Below are 16,448 nucleotides of genomic sequence, written 5' to 3'. Positions count from 1 at the left end.
ATATATATATATATATATATATATATATATACATTTTGTATAAGGAAGCCAATTTTTTCCAACTTAACTGAATAAAACATAAAAAGTGCAAAAGATTGTGCATGTCATCTCAAACAGTTGGTTTCTGTATCACTCATCAGTCACCTTCACTAATTCCACACGGGGTCCAGCGGCTGCCGATCGTGGTCGTTTTTCCATTATTTCATGCCAGCCGGTGCCTACCCACACTCCATTGACTCATTTGAAAACCAAAAGCTGAAATAGTCAAAGTAAAGTCAGTGGAATGAACATGAGTTGAGTTGAAGTCTTTGATTTGCTTCAGTTGTTCATTTCCGCTGCTGACAGCAGAAACAAGAGAAGCTCTGATGTTCGTTCTGATGAATTGTTTGAATTCAATCGTTTGAGCGAGTCAAAAAGATGATCTTCAGTCATTAAAGTCTGTTGTTTTCTGATGCTCAACAAGAAACGTTTCTACCTTTTTGTATGTATTTGATGCTAGCTAGGGCTGCATCTCATATTGTCCCTCCGTAGCAATGAAGAAATCATTAAGAGTGTTCTGTAGAAATTCAAAAGTCGGACGCTCTTCTGGTTTTTGTCTCCAGCACGTCATCATAATCTCATAGAGCTCCTCGGGACAGTTGTCTGGTTGTGGCATTCTGTAGAGCTTGTCCAGGTTCCTGATCACCTCTGGGTTGGTCATTCCTGGTCAGGAAAAATGAACAAAAAATAAATAAATAAACAAACCTAGCAGGTACTTTAATAAGCTCTGATTTGTAATTTCCTTACCCGGGTATGGGATTCTCCCGTAGGTGACGATTTCTGTCAGCAGGATCCCGAAAGACCAGATGTCAGATTTGATGCTAAATGTGCCGTAGTTGATCGCTTCTGGAGCTGTCCATTTGATGGGAAACTTAGCTCCTACATTTGAAATTGAGGAGAAAAATGGAAGGAAATGTTGTCACTAGCCCATGGTGGCATAAAAGATGTTTGCGTGGGAGGTTTTATTCGTTTTTGATGACATGTGAGGTATAAACGTTAATAGAATTATGTTATCTTGGTGTTTATTATCAACAGAAACACATAAAAATAAAAGGATGTCTTTGATCTTTCAGGTTCGGTAGAAAGGTTGTTAACCATAAAACCGCAGTTGGTACCATGCCTAGCTGTTAGCTTATCAATCAGTTCTCAACTAAGCTCTTTTCTCCCAAACTGAGTTCAAAGAGCCATCTGTAGCAGGTAAGATATTATCTTTTCATAGCATCTTCACAGAAACCCACCCACTGAGGCTTTTTCATTCTAAAGATGATAAACATGTTTTCCAATCCTGTACCTAGTTTTGGTTTTCCTAACACCAGCTGAACTTTAAATTAAACTTTAATAAAGTTTCGAGAAGCTGGAAGCAGTAACATGAGAAAATTGTAACGCCACTGATCCAACTTCCTGTCAGAGGAGCGACCTTGATCTTTTAACAGCTTCATTTTGACAACACTAAGAAGAGACTCTATAAAAAATGAAAAAAGTAAAGAATCTGCAAGTTCTTGTTTTAATGCAAACATAAATTCAGGCGTATTAGAAATATCAAAACACTTAGACATTAATTCAATGTTATGTGATCATCTTATATATTCTTTAAATAGAGTTCCATTTCTTAAAGTTTCAGGGTAAAAAAATGTGTTTGTAAATTATTTTTGATTTATTTAATAATAAAAACATGAAGTTTCTCACTTATGAAGACTGAATATTCAAATTTCAGTTTTTATGTAAAACATGTACTTTTGTGCAGCTTGAGTTCAGGGCCTCAGTGTTTCTAAACTTTTCAACAAACACATTTTCTGTGAGATTCTGCCCATTCTTCACCTTCATGAGCCGTGTACTCAGTCTCGATGATCCTCGCCAGGCCAAAGTCTGCGACCTTGCAGTGCAGCGTCTCGTTGACCAGAATATTAGCTGCACGCAGGTCACGATGGATAGAATTCTTCTTTTCGATGAACGCCATCCCCTCAGCTATCTGTTAACATGATGAAAGCAAATGCGACTGCAGAACTAAACATGAGTTTTACAGCATATTGAAAAACTACACTGTAAAAAATAAAATGTTGAATTAACTCAATCAAGTTGGGTCAACTGGTTCCACTAAACCTAGTTCCAAGAATAAACTGTATTGGGCACCCATGGGATGTCTCTACCTGATTTATGGTAATAGCTGTTTACCATGTGTTTTCGTCAACGACGGCAATGACTACATTATTTCTTTCACGTCCCTTTTTCCAATAACAAAACCGAGACACCGAAGCTAAGAAAAGCTCTTTGGTGACTAAAACAAAACCAGACGTTTGGGGTTTTTGGTTGACGAGAAGGGACAAAAATTAAGCTCTAGATGCAAACTTCTGCCTCTCTTAAGCCTGGGGCACACCGGAGACAGATGCGCCACACCCACACTATCCTTTAAATAGAAGCCATTGTAGTTACTGAGAGTGGCTGCATGGGGAGCGCAGCGCAGCATCCCAGAAGCGCAGCGCCGAGGCACTACAGATAGATGCCATTTCTATTTCAAGCTCTGAGGCGCGGCTGGTTACGACAATGTGGAGTACTTTACAACAGACATTACAACGCGGGACGGTTTTACGGCACAAATCCAGCCGCAGTTTTGATAACTTTAAAGTACTATTAATCTTAAAATATTCTAACAAATAGCAAACATCATTTTTAATGAATTAGAGTCTCAGAAAACACAACGGCAAGTCTGATCACGTATAAGCAATAGAGTCACTTCCTGCTTCATGTTCTCAAGTCCCACGTTCAGCAACATGGCGCTTTCCATGTGACCACTTGACTTTTCAAAACTGCAGTGCTTCCGTGGTGCGCCTGTCTCCGGTGTGCCCCAGGCTTTAGAAATTCTAAAAAATAACAGCTCATTCTGCTCAGCAGACCTGTGTGCCGATTATTGAAGATATAAACATCACAAATATAGGCAATCACGAGGTGGCTTTTAACTATATTTGTAATATTAACACATTTCTTATCCACATGCTTCCAGAAAATGTGATGCTTTTGGGCAGATTAATGAAAGAAATGACTGTTTTAAACACAATTTATCTGAACATGTTTAAGACGAATGTTTTAAAGTCAATGTGTAACGAGTCACATTGCTGCTTTTTAAACCAACAGCATAATAGTTAGTCTTGTGTCACATATATATGTTTATGAGCATTTAGACTCTATAGCAGGGTTTTTAACACCAGCTGTAATTCTGCTTTCAACCAGTAGGACGGAGAAGCATAAAAATTATGAAATGTTCCTTTGAGCACTAGGTTTAGTGGAACCAGGTGACATTACTCGGTTGACTAAATTCAACTTTTCATTTCTTACAGTGAATGTGCACATTGTTCACATGGAATAACTGCTGCATGTGTGTGACGACTCATGGTAACAGATGAGGCGATTGGAAAGGAGGGGGCTTAACAGGATGTGCCAGCTATCAGGAAGTTAAAAGTTTTTCACAGGGGGCAAAAAATTATAGTAGAAGAAGGGAGGGCTCAGTGTGGATGGAAAAATAGCACAACTTCCTGTCCGGATGTTAATAATTGACGTAGCGCGAGGCTTTCAAGCCAGACGAACACAGAAGCCCCGCCGCAGAAACCACACAGCTCCTGTTGACAGTTTCCTTGTGTGTTCACATCATGACTGATGTCAAAAGGAATGCTCTACTGTAACAAGAGCATTGCTACTGTAGAGCGACATTTGGGTGTAAGTTGGCTTTGAGGTCAGTATTAAGGCTAATGTTAGTTTTTTTAAGGATACCAATGAGCTAAATGCTAAAAGCTAACAGAAAGAACAGCATCAACTTAAAAAAAGAGGATTTAAGGAAGAATTCAGATGAAAACTTGAAACGTTTCCGGTGCTTAGCGAATGATCGGTGATAATCTTTGATAGACACACAGATTATTAATAGAATGGAAATGTCACATTAACACTGCTCAAATAATAAGGTTTCCTACCTTAAGATGTGTATGAAATGAACTCTACTATGATTAGGTAGAGTGCCTGTTCATTAATTAAACCTATTACTCATATTATGAACATTTTGTTGAACTTTGTTGAAAGGGTTAAGTCTATGATAGACATAGGAGGGGTGGTTGGTACAGTTTTTTTAGATCTACGAAAAGCGTTTGACACGGCTAACCATGATATCCTCCAGTCTAAATTTGTTCAGTTTAATTTTTCACAATTTACGTGCAGCTGGTTCAAATCATATCTCACTAATCGAACTCAGTGTGTCAAAATACAAAATAACAGATCTTCTTTTAAAGATCTTGTTACAGGTGTACCACAGGGCTCAATCTTGGGCCTAATTCTATTCAGTCTTTACATTAACAACCTACAATCTGTGTGTCATGGTTGTGAAGTGCTTATGTATGCAGATGATACCGTGATTTTTGTCAAAGGTGATGATCATTTTGAGGCAGCTGCACAACTTACAAAGGTCATGGTAAATGTCTCAAACTGGTAGAATAGCTGTCATTTACAACTAAATTTCTCTAAAACTGTTGCAAAGTTTTTTACTAAAACACGAAAAAAGGTTTACACAGAACCTAATGTTGTCAAGGCCGGATTAACCATATGGGCAACCGGGCAATTGCCCAGGGCCCACAAGCTCTAAAGAGCCCTGGCCCAGGGCAGCAAGGGCACAAGCACAATATTGTATCTGTAATCTCCCGCTTTATATTAAACAAACTGTCCACCGGGCTTTTGCACTGCACAGAGAGGCTTCACTGCCTATGACTTTGAACGTCAGTTGAGAGCGGTTGAGAGTTAGCCTCATGCAGACTGACCAATGAAGAGAGGGCCTCAAGTTAAGACCCTCTCCTCATTGGTCAGTCCACACGAAGTGGGTCAAAGGTTACGCCGAGCGGGTTACGTGACATCAGGCGTTGCTACAACAGAAAAAAACAGACATGGAGAAGCCAAGTGGTGGCGCGAAACGGAAATTAAAAAAGGAAAAGGGCATCAGAAATGCAGAAAACTTAAAATATACACCTAAAATATGTAATTTCTTTACTCCTGTTGAGTCAGCTTCCGTCAATGGCGAGGACTCAGCTAGCCAGGGCTTTTCTACACCGCCAACACCAGCTTACACTTACAGCCCGGAGAGCAAAGAGCCAGCAGCATCAACTTCAAGCAACAAACCACAGGCAGCGAGTCTGATCGCTGAGGAAAGCGGTAATGGCGGGTCTCCAGTTTCACCGCCACCGGAGCCGCTTGTCGAGTCTGGGAGCAACCCCTGCATCTCAACGCCTCTACTCCCTGGGGATCCTGTGGGGGGGCCGTTACGGAGCGGCTCCGGCAAGAAGCGATTTACCGAGGGCCTGCAGCTTTCCAGAACCGGGCCGCCAAGTATCCTGCATCGGTAAGGGAGTCCGGACTTGGAAGTAGAACACGCTCCCTCACCAATAATTTGCTTCACTGCCGGCTTCCAAACAATCAAATTGTGCCAAGAGAATGGCTTCTTTACTCGCCATCAACTGGATCAATTTATTGTTATGCCTGCAAACTTCCGTCATCCCAAAAGCATGCATTCATCAGCGGATTCTGTGATTGGAAACATCCAGGAAGGGTTAGTGATCACGAAAAGAGTGCACAACATAGCCAAAACATGCTGTCTTTATTGCACAGATCTAAATATGCATGCAGAGTGGACGCTTCTCTTGCCCGACAGTGTGAGTCAGAACAGCAGTACTGGAAGGAAGTCCTCAGACATGCGGTGGCTGTTGTCAAATTTTTAGGAGCGAAAGGAATGTCGTTTCGAGGCGACAACGAACTGCTGGGCTCTGCGCACAATGGGAACTATCTGGGACCGCTTGAACTTTTAGCAGAGTTTGACCCCTTTTCAAAGGAGCACCTTGAGAGACATGGCAGTAAGGGTAGAGGTAAGCCATCTTAATTGTCATCAACTGTGTGTGAAGAATGTATTTCATTAATGGGTGAAAAAACTAAGCAAGTGATTGCAGAGGAACTCAAACGTGCAAAATATTTCTCTGTAATTGTTGATTCAACACCAGATTTAGCACATGCAGATCAGCTCACATCTGTTTTTCATTTTGTCAGTGCAGATGGCAGAGTAGTGGAAAGATTCCTCGGGTTTGAGCCCATCCACAGCCACACAGGTGTCAGCCTAGCTGAATCTGTGATTGAAATGGTGCATCATTTGGGGTTAGACTTGCCAAACTGTCGTGGCCAAAGCTACGATAATGCTAGCAACATGTTTATGTTTATGTATTTAGCAGACGCTTTTGTCCAAAGCGACTTACAAGTGATAATTGGCATGTTGCCCTTGAGGCTAACAACAACAATAACAACAACAACATTGACATCAATCATGGAGAGTAGGGAACAAGGAGTGGACGGTAGAGAGGAGGGACGGATGCAGGGAGGGTGCTAGTTAAGAAGATGCACTCTGAAGAGCAGGGTCTTCGGGAGTTTCTAGAAAATTGAAAAGGAAGCCGCTGTTCTGGTAGTGCTTGGAAGGTCATTCTACATTTGTGGAACGACATGGCGGGCAAATACAGCGGGCTCCAGGTGCACTTGAAAATTACTTACACTGTCTTAAAAACTGAATCTGTAATTTTATTTTTTTTTCCCGTTTCTGTTTTGAAACAGGTAAAAAATGAACTGAGGACCACAATGTCACAGACTCGGCTCTCTGCACTTTCTCTCTTACATGAACTTGTTAGTGGCCTTGATTTAGAAGATATTGTACACCAGTTTGCACAGTCAAAGTCCAGAAAAAAGCCAGTATAAGATGCCAAATGAAAGCAAACATGCACTTCCTGATTATTTAGGATTAAAATTGTGTGTTTTTGCCAGGTTTTGTAGTATTTTTATCTTGTCTTCTACAGAGAAATTGTGTCACAGATGCAGCTCTGCACTTACTGTTGTAGCTATTGGACATGAACTTGTTGGTGGCTTTGATTTTGAAGACGTTATACACCAGTTCGCACAGTCAAAGTCCAGATTTCTAAATGTTTATGTAGCACTAAAATGTTTAACTGGTTATTTGTGCTGTGACATGTTGTTCTATTTTAAAACAAGTTAAAATGAGCTTAGGATCAAAATGTTAACGAGCAGATAATAGTGATGTTGCATTTTGTTTATTTTCCTTGGGGTGCGAGCTTTATGAAAATGGTGAAAATTGTTGTGGAAGGATAACTGGCAGATTTAAATAGTTTGTGTTGGACTAATAACTTGATTGCCTTGTTGATTTCTGAGGTGACAGGGTCTCCATGTCAGTGTGATTTCTGCTTAAAATGAGCTTAGGACCAAAATGTTTCTTGATGTGTTCTCTGTGGTATTCTGTGATAGCTCTATCAATTCAATACATTTCTATTGGGAATAAGTGTTGTTAAATAAATGATGGTTTCTAAGTGGTTGCTTATTTACTCATTTTGACCCAATGTAATGGGTCAATTTGACCAGATTATACAGATGCTGATGTGTTTTGCTTTCATAGCATCATATGTGAGTGGGTATCTTTGATAGGGGACATAGTAGTGCATTTGTAGTTCTATGAGCATTTAAATATCTGTAAATCAAAATACACCTGATGACAGTTAGAATTTCAAGTATTGAGTATATTTACTGCATATTACAGTAAAATATTCTGTATATGACCATTTTATGGTGATCCTTGGGTCGTGATGATGGGGCCCTTGAATATTGTTGCCCAGGGTACAACGAAGTGTTCATCTGGCCCTGAATGTTGTTATTTCTGGACAGAGAATTCTAAATGTAAATGAATACAAATATCTAAGTATTATTTTAAACAGTAACTTCACTTTTAAACAACATGTTAAAAAAGTGACCACATGTATAAATTCCACACTTGTAAATTTTAAGCACCTTAGAAATCATGTCAACAGAAGCTGCAAAAATGTACATGTTTGCTCTCGTAAATCTCACATACATTAATGTTTACCTGCTTGGGCCTCTGCAAACTCCACCACTTTAAGTAGGTTAAAATCTTTATATAAACAGGCTATCAAAATTCTAGATAAAAAAAAAAACAAGGTCCTTTCATCATTGCACAATCCTTAGTAAATATAGGCTCCTAAACTGGAGCAATCTTGTCATTTTTTAAAACTGTTGTCTTACGTACAAGATCAAAACCGCTTAGCTCCACCTCCTCCATGTACTCTCTAATGTTGTTTAACTTGTATTGTTTTTAAAATATTTATAACTTTAAATGTTGTTTTATACTATGTGCCAATCGGCAGGGGGACTACCAATGGAAATGAACCTTTTGGCTATAATTGGGTACATTTACATTGTGAAATGTTTATTAATGCACACTGTCCCTCCACATGAAATAAAAGTTATTCATTCATTCACCTGTGCTGACATGTCGATCAGCTTATTCATCTTCAGCTTCTTTCCTTCCTCAGTTTTCAGAAAATCAAGAAGGCATCCTGTGATTAAGAAAAGGGAAGTGATTCAATTTAAAAAGTGAGCAGAAATACTAAATTTCGTGCTGTAATTATATAATCTTAACAACAGTAAGACGATATCATCATTCATAAATTAGACGAGTTGTCTTATTACCTTAAAAATAATCATATTTCTTATAGTTTCATGTCAAAATTTAGTTGAACAACCAATAACAGAAATTTGACCAATTCGATAAGCAAAATAGTGATTTTTTCATCTTGTTTGCATATTTTTCCTGCGTTAACTTGATGAGAAGTTTCCAGTTTCCAAAAAAGGCTCCTCTCTAGAGGACTGTGCATGTTTACCATCAAATTGTAACAACCTCATGGCTATTCCTTTAAAAAAACTAAACAATATACTGCATTTTCATTTACAAGTCAATGTTTCACTAATTAACAAATTACATTAATATGGATTACTGAGAAAATCTAAAGAACAATAAAAATATATAAATAATTAATTAAATGAATACACAAACAAATAAATAAATGACACAATTCTGTGTGAATATTTAACACATTTGATCTATTTGGTGATGTTTGTTGATTTAACAGACACATTTCATGCTACACTATCAAAGGCAAGTTGGGCCTGGAAAGATGTCCAAAGTACAGCCAGCAGGATTTTTTACTGAAGTGATGCATAACAGAATTACCCATAAAACAAAAAGACTAAAATGCAAAAGGTTTAGCGGTTCACTAACCTTTTTAAATGTTTGTTTTTGCTTTTCATTTAATTCCAACGTCATTATAAGCAGCAAAGCTTCACTGCAAACGAAAGAAGTGCTTACTTTTAAACAACCTTCACATGTTTGTTTTGTTGTTTTTGTGCCTGTGTAGTAATTAAGATAAAGTGTGTATGTGCCTTTAAACACTTAGCTGTTGGGTTTATATAATCTCTTGAAAACCTTCAGGACCACTTCTACGAGGTAACAGATGTAAAAAGGACTAAATGCACTGTACAAATCTAGGGAAAAGTTGTATTATAGGTTTTTACAGGAGTTTTATTTTTTATTAAAATTTACATGAAAACCAACATAAATGTTTTGTAATTGAAATTTAATGGAATAAAGTTCAGGCAGGAAATTAAATAATGTTACATTAAAATTACAGATTCAGATTTTTTTTACAGTGAATTAATTAAAAACATCAATTTAAATGCTAACGAATGTGATAAGCTCTTCACATTGTAACATGATGATGTGTTAAAAATATTTTGAAATGGCTATTTTGGTTAAAAAAAACATAATATTTGCTACATTTTCATGTCTTATATCTGAACTTTTAATTTCTCATTGAAAATCCATTGTGTTATATATGTGTGTGTGTGTGTGTATATATATATATATATATATATATATATATATATATATATATATGTATGTATATATACAGTATATATATATATATATATATATATATATATATATATATATATATATATACTGTATATATGTGTATACATATACTGTGTGTGTATATATATATATATATACTGTATATATACATATATACTGTATATATACATACATACATACATATATATATATATATATATATATATATATATATATATATATATATATATATATATATATATATATATATATATATATGTATAGTTTTTCATGGACTCACCATTGATCATGAACTCTGTGACGATAAGGATTGGGTGCTTGGTGACCACAGCATGCAGTCGCACCAGCCGCTCATGCTGCAGCTGCTTCATCAAGTTAGCTTCCTGAAGAAAGGCCTCTGGCTCCATCGTTCCTTCTTTTAATGTCTTTATAGCAACCTTCTGCGTGCTCTTGTAATAACCTGCCGTAGAGATGTATTAATAAATAACTTCGATCAGGTGATTTGTTGGATTTTTTTTACGTTTCCAAACACCAGAAGGAGCTTCTCGTCTCACCCATCCAAACTTCTCCAAACTGCCCTGCCCCGAGTTTCTTCACCATTTTCAGCGTCTCTCTGGGAATCTCCCATTCATCCTGCGCCCATGGCTGCTGGAGGGCCTTCTGCTTGCAGGGTTCGTACAGCCGCAGACACAGCCCATCTGCAGTGCCTGCACCAGAGCGTCAAACACTCTAATTTAGAGAACACTACCTTAAGCTAAATTTAGCTAAAACGACGCAGTTCTTGTTTCCACCTCTGATACGGAACGTTGCTTCTTTCAGTGCTTGTGTGTGTGCCTTATTTTAATCAAAGTTGCTGTGCTTTTTGCAGCCCACTGCTACATTTAACCTTCTTATCTTGTGGTTTAGGCTCAGGGGAAGAAATACTATCAAACATATTCAGCGGAAATGCAAATATCAACACATTCTCACTCCCAGCGCGTCAAAAACAAACGCTTGGTCAGCCACCCTCCGCCTCAGACCCCTGATGCCAAAAGAGCCTTTTTTCGCTACTTATGTGTGAAAAGGGGTTTTTCCCTTTTCTGACTGCAGATCCCAATGCAGCGTTACACTGACACGATGGGATGTCCACAGCCAGGGCACCAAACAAGCTCATTGTACCTCACTCTAACCTTATCCTCTTATTTAACCTTCCCCTCACCCCTATCCTAACCTTGACCCTCTTGCTAGCGAACACGTTAGTGATGGTCACTCTAAAAGCCGGCTCTATGAAGTGAACGGCGGGAGCCGCCTCGCCATTGGCCGGGTTTGGACCGAGCCAACGCGAGGGGGAGGTTTCAACTACCACGGTGGAGGTTAAAAGTAGAGGGTATGTGTAACCTCCCCCTCGCCACATGGTATGTTCTAACGTTCCCCTTGGGCGCCAAATACGAAAACTGACAGTCAGAATGCAAACGCTTGATCACAGTGAGAGTAACGTTTTAGGTAGCAAGAGGGTTAAGGTTAGGAGGGTGAGGGGAAGGTTATAAATAGTAAAACGTTAAGGTTTAGGTGCGGTTAAATGAGCCAGTTTGGTGCCGCATCAGCAGATATCCCATCATGTCAGTTTTACGCTGCACTGGGTTCTGCAGACAGAAAAGAGAAAACCCTTTTTCACACATAAGTGACGAAAAAGGGCACTTCAGGGGTCTGAGGCGGAGGGTGGCCGACCAAGCGTTTGTTTTTGACGTGCTGGGAGTGAGAATGTGTTGCAAATATGTATCACAAAGCCTCACTTTTAGACTTTAACTGAAACTCAACAGAGACAGCAAAGCTTAAACCTACGGTCGGATCGATAAACACTTTAGAAACTATAAATGTGTGTATGAATGAATCTAACCGTTAGACTTAAGGTTCTAGACCAAGTGAGTAGTGTTCTTTTTCAGATAAGATATATTTTTTTTCTTTTTGGGCTAACCATAAGATAAAATATCTAAACAAGGCTTTTAAAAAAACTTCTTTGAAATTCAGTTTTTTCAGTGTACTTTTGTGTAAAACTCACGGCTGTAGTATTTGACCAGTTCCTGCAGGGATGGGAAGGTACTGGAGGGGGAGATGTAGAAACCACCTTTATCCAGACAGCGTATTTTGTAGTGTTTTACCACATCTCCTTGCTCTCGGTCGCAGTCTCTGACTGACAGCGAGTACGACCCTGAGGAGGGATGAAGACAAAGATGAAGGGTGATCATTTGAAGGTTGAAGCGTTAGTATCTCTCACCGACAAGCTAAAAAAAGATGTGTTGTAATGATTTGGTTCATGTCCAAAATAACTCAGGATTAATTTAGTTAATTTCAAAGCAACACGCTTTTACACTGTAAGAAATGGAATGTTGAATTTACTTAATCAAATTATGTGAACTAGTTCCACTAAACCTGGTTATTTATACCATAACAACTTATGTATCATACTCTTAATGTTTAAGCAACTTAGTGGCACTGGTTAAGTAAATGCAACATTTTATTTCTTACAGTGTTGTTTCTGAGCTTGTAGATGAAGGTGTAACCAGTTCTGCATAAAACGTTAATGGGTTGTCCCATTTTCTGTAAGTAAGCTGAAAACTCACCTGTTCAGGCTGGCTTTTGTGTGACCTTCATCACCACCTTCTCCTTATTCTGCTCTCTACCAACTACACCTTTCCACTGATTTCCCTCTTTACTATTTATTTTCTTTTTCCCTTTCCCTACATTGTTTTCATCATTTTAACCATATTATAAAATCTTTTTTCTTTCTTTCTAAGTGGCTCAGAATCCTAGCTGTGATCCCACTAAATTATGCATGGAAGTATTGCTAAATTTCTGAGTGAAGAGTCAACCAAATGCAATATGGCCGCCACAGTTGATCAGCACTAACCAAAATAAAATTGCCAGGAACTCAGCCAACTTTATAGCCTACCATCCTATTTATGTAAATATACAGTCTGGCCACGACCCTTAGACAGAGCTCAGCTGTGGGGCAGAATCTATGTTTGTTTTTCAAACTGTCTCTGCACTCAGTTAGACAGCGCTATGACCAATCAGAGCAATGACCATCACTATGGAAGCTATCAATGGGGCAGTCTGCCTTGGCACCATGTGCTTGGCCACCCAACATCTCTCTAAAAATGTGGAGTGCTGTGTTTGGCCTGACCTAGAATTGCAGTGGTAGACCTGGTGAGGCTATAATGGAAAATAGCTAGACCAACCTGCCGAGCAAAACCTTTTGTTACTGCTACAGTTTGTCTAGATTACTACAGAGGTTGAGCCAAACGTTCACATGCTGGTAGCAGTCATCCGCAACACATAATCTGAGTGCTGATGGGCATTACTGTGTTGTAAAGCACCTTGGGGGGTTGTAGAACCCTAGAGCGCACTATACAAAAACAAGTGATTTACCATTTAACATTTGGCTGTGATGACACGTGTTATTTCATCAAAATGATCACAAATAGCCTACATCATTTATTAAATGATATCAGATTTAAGCAGGGTTTTAATTTTTTTTTAAAGTAATCAACAAAATTTCTGTTTTGCAGAAACAAACTCACCCTTGCTAGTTTCACTCTCTCGCACAAGAAAGGCGCCTGGTTTATTTCCGGGGGCTAAAAGCAGCCGTTCGGTCTCCCTCCTACTCAAATCTTTAAAAAACCACCTGCGGCGGGGGAAGCTGTTCAACAACTCAGTTCACACAGCAAATGTAACGTCGTGTATATCAAAACTGGCTCTCACTTCTCCACCTCCAGTGTGTTTTCTTTAGCTACATAGTTAGATGGGATGAATCCTTCTTGTCCAGTGATCAGTGACTTTGCCAGCCACCATTCTCCACTCCTACAACACAGATTAATACAGATTATTAAGGATTATCCATGCTCTAACTGCTGGGATCCAGGACGACACTTACTCCTGCAAAACTTTGACTCTGTCTCCTTTTTTGAAAGCTAGATCACTTTCGTTGTTCGCTTTAAAGTCGTGCTGTGCCACAAACACGTTCTCATCTGGACAAACAGAGATCGACATGTCATTTGATGTTAATTTCTTACCTTTTTATGATTTTTGCCATGCATGTACAGTATTTCCCAGTACTGCACTCACAAATAAAATATAATAAATTCAACATGTTGCATGACATTCTTGGCTACAAAGCACTCTTTTCTTAATGCTGTCGTTAGCTTAAATGGCTTTTTTTCTGCCCGTAATCTTGTTTATCTTATCCCCAGAAGACAGCAGAGGAAATGCAGCCGTGATTAGAATCACAAAGTTTGGTTTCGTCATTCTGCTCAGTCCTGCAAATGTCAAACCTTTTTTTTTAAAGTCAGTTTTACAAATAATAAAGAAACAAAAAAAGAGGTTCCTTATTACCGTTAGCTGAGTGGGAGTTTGTGTTTTTTTCCTATAAAGCAGGAAAAATAATGTTTTGGTGAAATGTGATTTCATCTCAAGATGCATTAATTAATTTGGAGCTTTAAGGAAACAAGGCTTCATTTTCCACTTACTGTATGATTTGACGCCTTCAGATCCTGAGAGATGGCGTACCTTTTGAGGAATCCATCATCTTTTTCTTGCTTCTGGTCACTGCAAGTGCAGCCCATCCTGCGTGTGCAACAGCAAACTATTGAAACAGTTGTTTTGCCACCAAAGGATGCAAAACCAGCCATGCAAATATGTGAAAACTCAGCTCTTTACCTGACTGAGCCACTGAGCTTCGCCGTTTTCAGTCGCCACTCCTCCTGCTGCAGGTCACCGCTTTAGACTTCATGCCCAATCTGAGAAATGGATCAAAATGCTTCATTTAAAACGGATTCTTTAAGATTCTTGAAACAGGAAGTTTCTAATTTCCTTCTGGGATTAAGAAAGTATCTTTGAATTGAATTGAACTGAATTAGACAAAACATTTGCATATTTTTCATAGTAATTTATCTCATATGTTTACGTGAGGCAACAACAGGGAATAAGAATAAAATGTTTTTGCTTCTGGGGAAAACTGTTTTAAATACAAGTTTGTTTGTTTGTTTGTTTTCACATACAAGGGTTCAACGTTCTGATCGACTGATACTTTTTTAAAGTTTCTCCCTCAGCTTTGCACACACATTTGGATTCATTTGCATTAGACAACAACTTCCCAAATTTCTGCTAAACTGGAGAAGTTTTTCATAGAAGTGAAAACGTATGTTTGTCCATGCAAATAGGTGTGAGTGGAAACAATTGTGTTGAACAGAACCAAATCACCAGATGTTCTTTTACACCTCAGCATCACGCATGACGCTTAAACTTCACAGATTCAGTCAAACCTCCACTGTTAGCTTAACGAACACAAGCAAATGAGCGTTAACCGAGCGAAAATCATTAGAAGAAAGCACATTTATTTTGATGCTTTTGCTTTCCACTCATATGCAAACATTTCAATTCCTGTTCATTTGCAACATTTTTTTATTTCTAATACTATAATAATTGTTTTACTTGCAAATGAATCACCAGTTTTTTTCTGTCTCAGAGGGTTAAAAATAAACACAAATGTCAGAAATGTGATTATTTGCAAATAAACAGCTGACTGCACCCGTCTGTTGAAGCTAATCTATCTGGCATGTTTCTTCATGTGAATATTGCGTTTTATTTACAAGAAAATAAATACAAACAGTAATGAAGTTAGTAATTACCTTGAGATTGTGTCTGTCTCGTGTCTTTGGAAGTCACTGAGATGCCAAGTGTTGAGTTTCCTCCCTTAAGCAGGCTGACTGTCAGTGTAACTCTCACTCACTCTGGTTTGGAAAGTTTCTGTCTCACACTTGTCTCTCTTCCTCTCTCTCTGGCACACACACACACACACACACACACACACACACACACACACACACACACACACACACACACACACACACACACACACACACACACACACACACACACACACACACAAAGTAAAGGCCATACCTCCCCTGAAGTTGACTGAAAAGCAAGCAGAAGTAAATTTTGTCTTGTAATTTCCTCTCTGTTTATTCAACTCCTATTAGTCAGGCAGAATGCAACACTTTCAGCTAAATATCTGTGTTAATGTAGAATTTTTTTAATTTAAATGAACAATTTTGTAGTTGTTTTTGTTCCATATTAAATCTGAAATGAAAACTGGTTGTTTGCTGTGTTTGTTTGTGTTTGGAGGTAACTTTAGGTGTGGTTGAGACAAATGAACATCATGGTTCCCATGGCACATTTTTCAGTTCCTCTATAGTGTGGGTTGTTTATCTCTACAGTGCATCTTATGCGCCTAACACACAACGAGCTGTGTGTGTTTGCGCGTGTGTTGCTTTGTGTTCAATTTAATTCTATTCAATTCAAAGATACTTTATTAATCCCAGAAGGAACTTAGTGTTTCAGTACACACAATTCTGAGATCAGACATACAGACATAGGTGTAGACACATGACAAGAATTGGTGACTGTGGTCATTCAGAACCCGAGTCGCGCTACCTTAACAGAGATCAGAGGGTTCATATGAGAATAGAGTCAGGTGGAGGAAAAAAAGGCTCTTCAGAGTTACCCTCCACAGGAAGGGCAGCTTTGCTATGCAAAAAACACCTCAGACAGAAATGCAACAGACTTCAGA

The 16,448-nt window shown here is 38.7% G+C and overlaps 1 protein-coding gene across 1 annotated transcript; it reads right to left on the bottom strand.

The window, feature by feature from the left end:
* Nucleotides 1-30: 30 nt before the first annotated feature.
* blk (BLK proto-oncogene, Src family tyrosine kinase) lies at nt 31-15,636 on the bottom strand. The gene is made up of 14 exons (XM_015947142.3): nt 15,505-15,636; nt 14,534-14,613; nt 14,344-14,440; nt 14,210-14,240; nt 13,752-13,845; nt 13,580-13,678; nt 13,399-13,502; nt 11,877-12,026; nt 10,393-10,545; nt 10,119-10,298; nt 8,386-8,462; nt 1,858-2,008; nt 787-918; nt 31-702 (listed from the first exon to the last, which is right to left on the bottom strand). Exons 3-14 carry the CDS (start codon nt 14,437-14,439, stop codon nt 500-502), a joined length of 1,470 nt encoding a protein of 489 aa, XP_015802628.3. The 5' UTR covers nt 14,440; nt 14,534-14,613; nt 15,505-15,636; the 3' UTR covers nt 31-499.
* Between the last annotated feature and the right edge of the window lie 812 nt (nt 15,637-16,448).

Source organism: Nothobranchius furzeri, chromosome 2 (assembly GCF_043380555.1).
Source record: "Nothobranchius furzeri strain GRZ-AD chromosome 2, NfurGRZ-RIMD1, whole genome shotgun sequence".
Lineage (NCBI taxonomy): Eukaryota > Metazoa > Chordata > Actinopteri > Cyprinodontiformes > Nothobranchiidae > Nothobranchius > Nothobranchius furzeri.
The sequence above is the reverse complement of the archived record's forward strand: the minus strand, read 5'-3'. Positions and strand labels throughout refer to the sequence as shown.

Bases quoted from the DNA above. Each gene is read 5' to 3' on its own strand.
- blk (XM_015947142.3), bottom strand. From the start codon at position 14,439: ATGGGCTGCACTTGCAGTGACCAGAAGCAAGAAAAAGATGATGGATTC. The intron at 10,546-11,876 runs GTGAGTTTTACA...GCTCTGGTGCAG, and splicing joins ACTGGTCAAATACTACAGCC to GCACTGCAGATGGGCTGTGT. The intron at 703-786 runs GTAAGGAAATTA...TTTCCTGACCAG, and splicing joins CGGGAGAATCCCATACCCGG to GAATGACCAACCCAGAGGTG.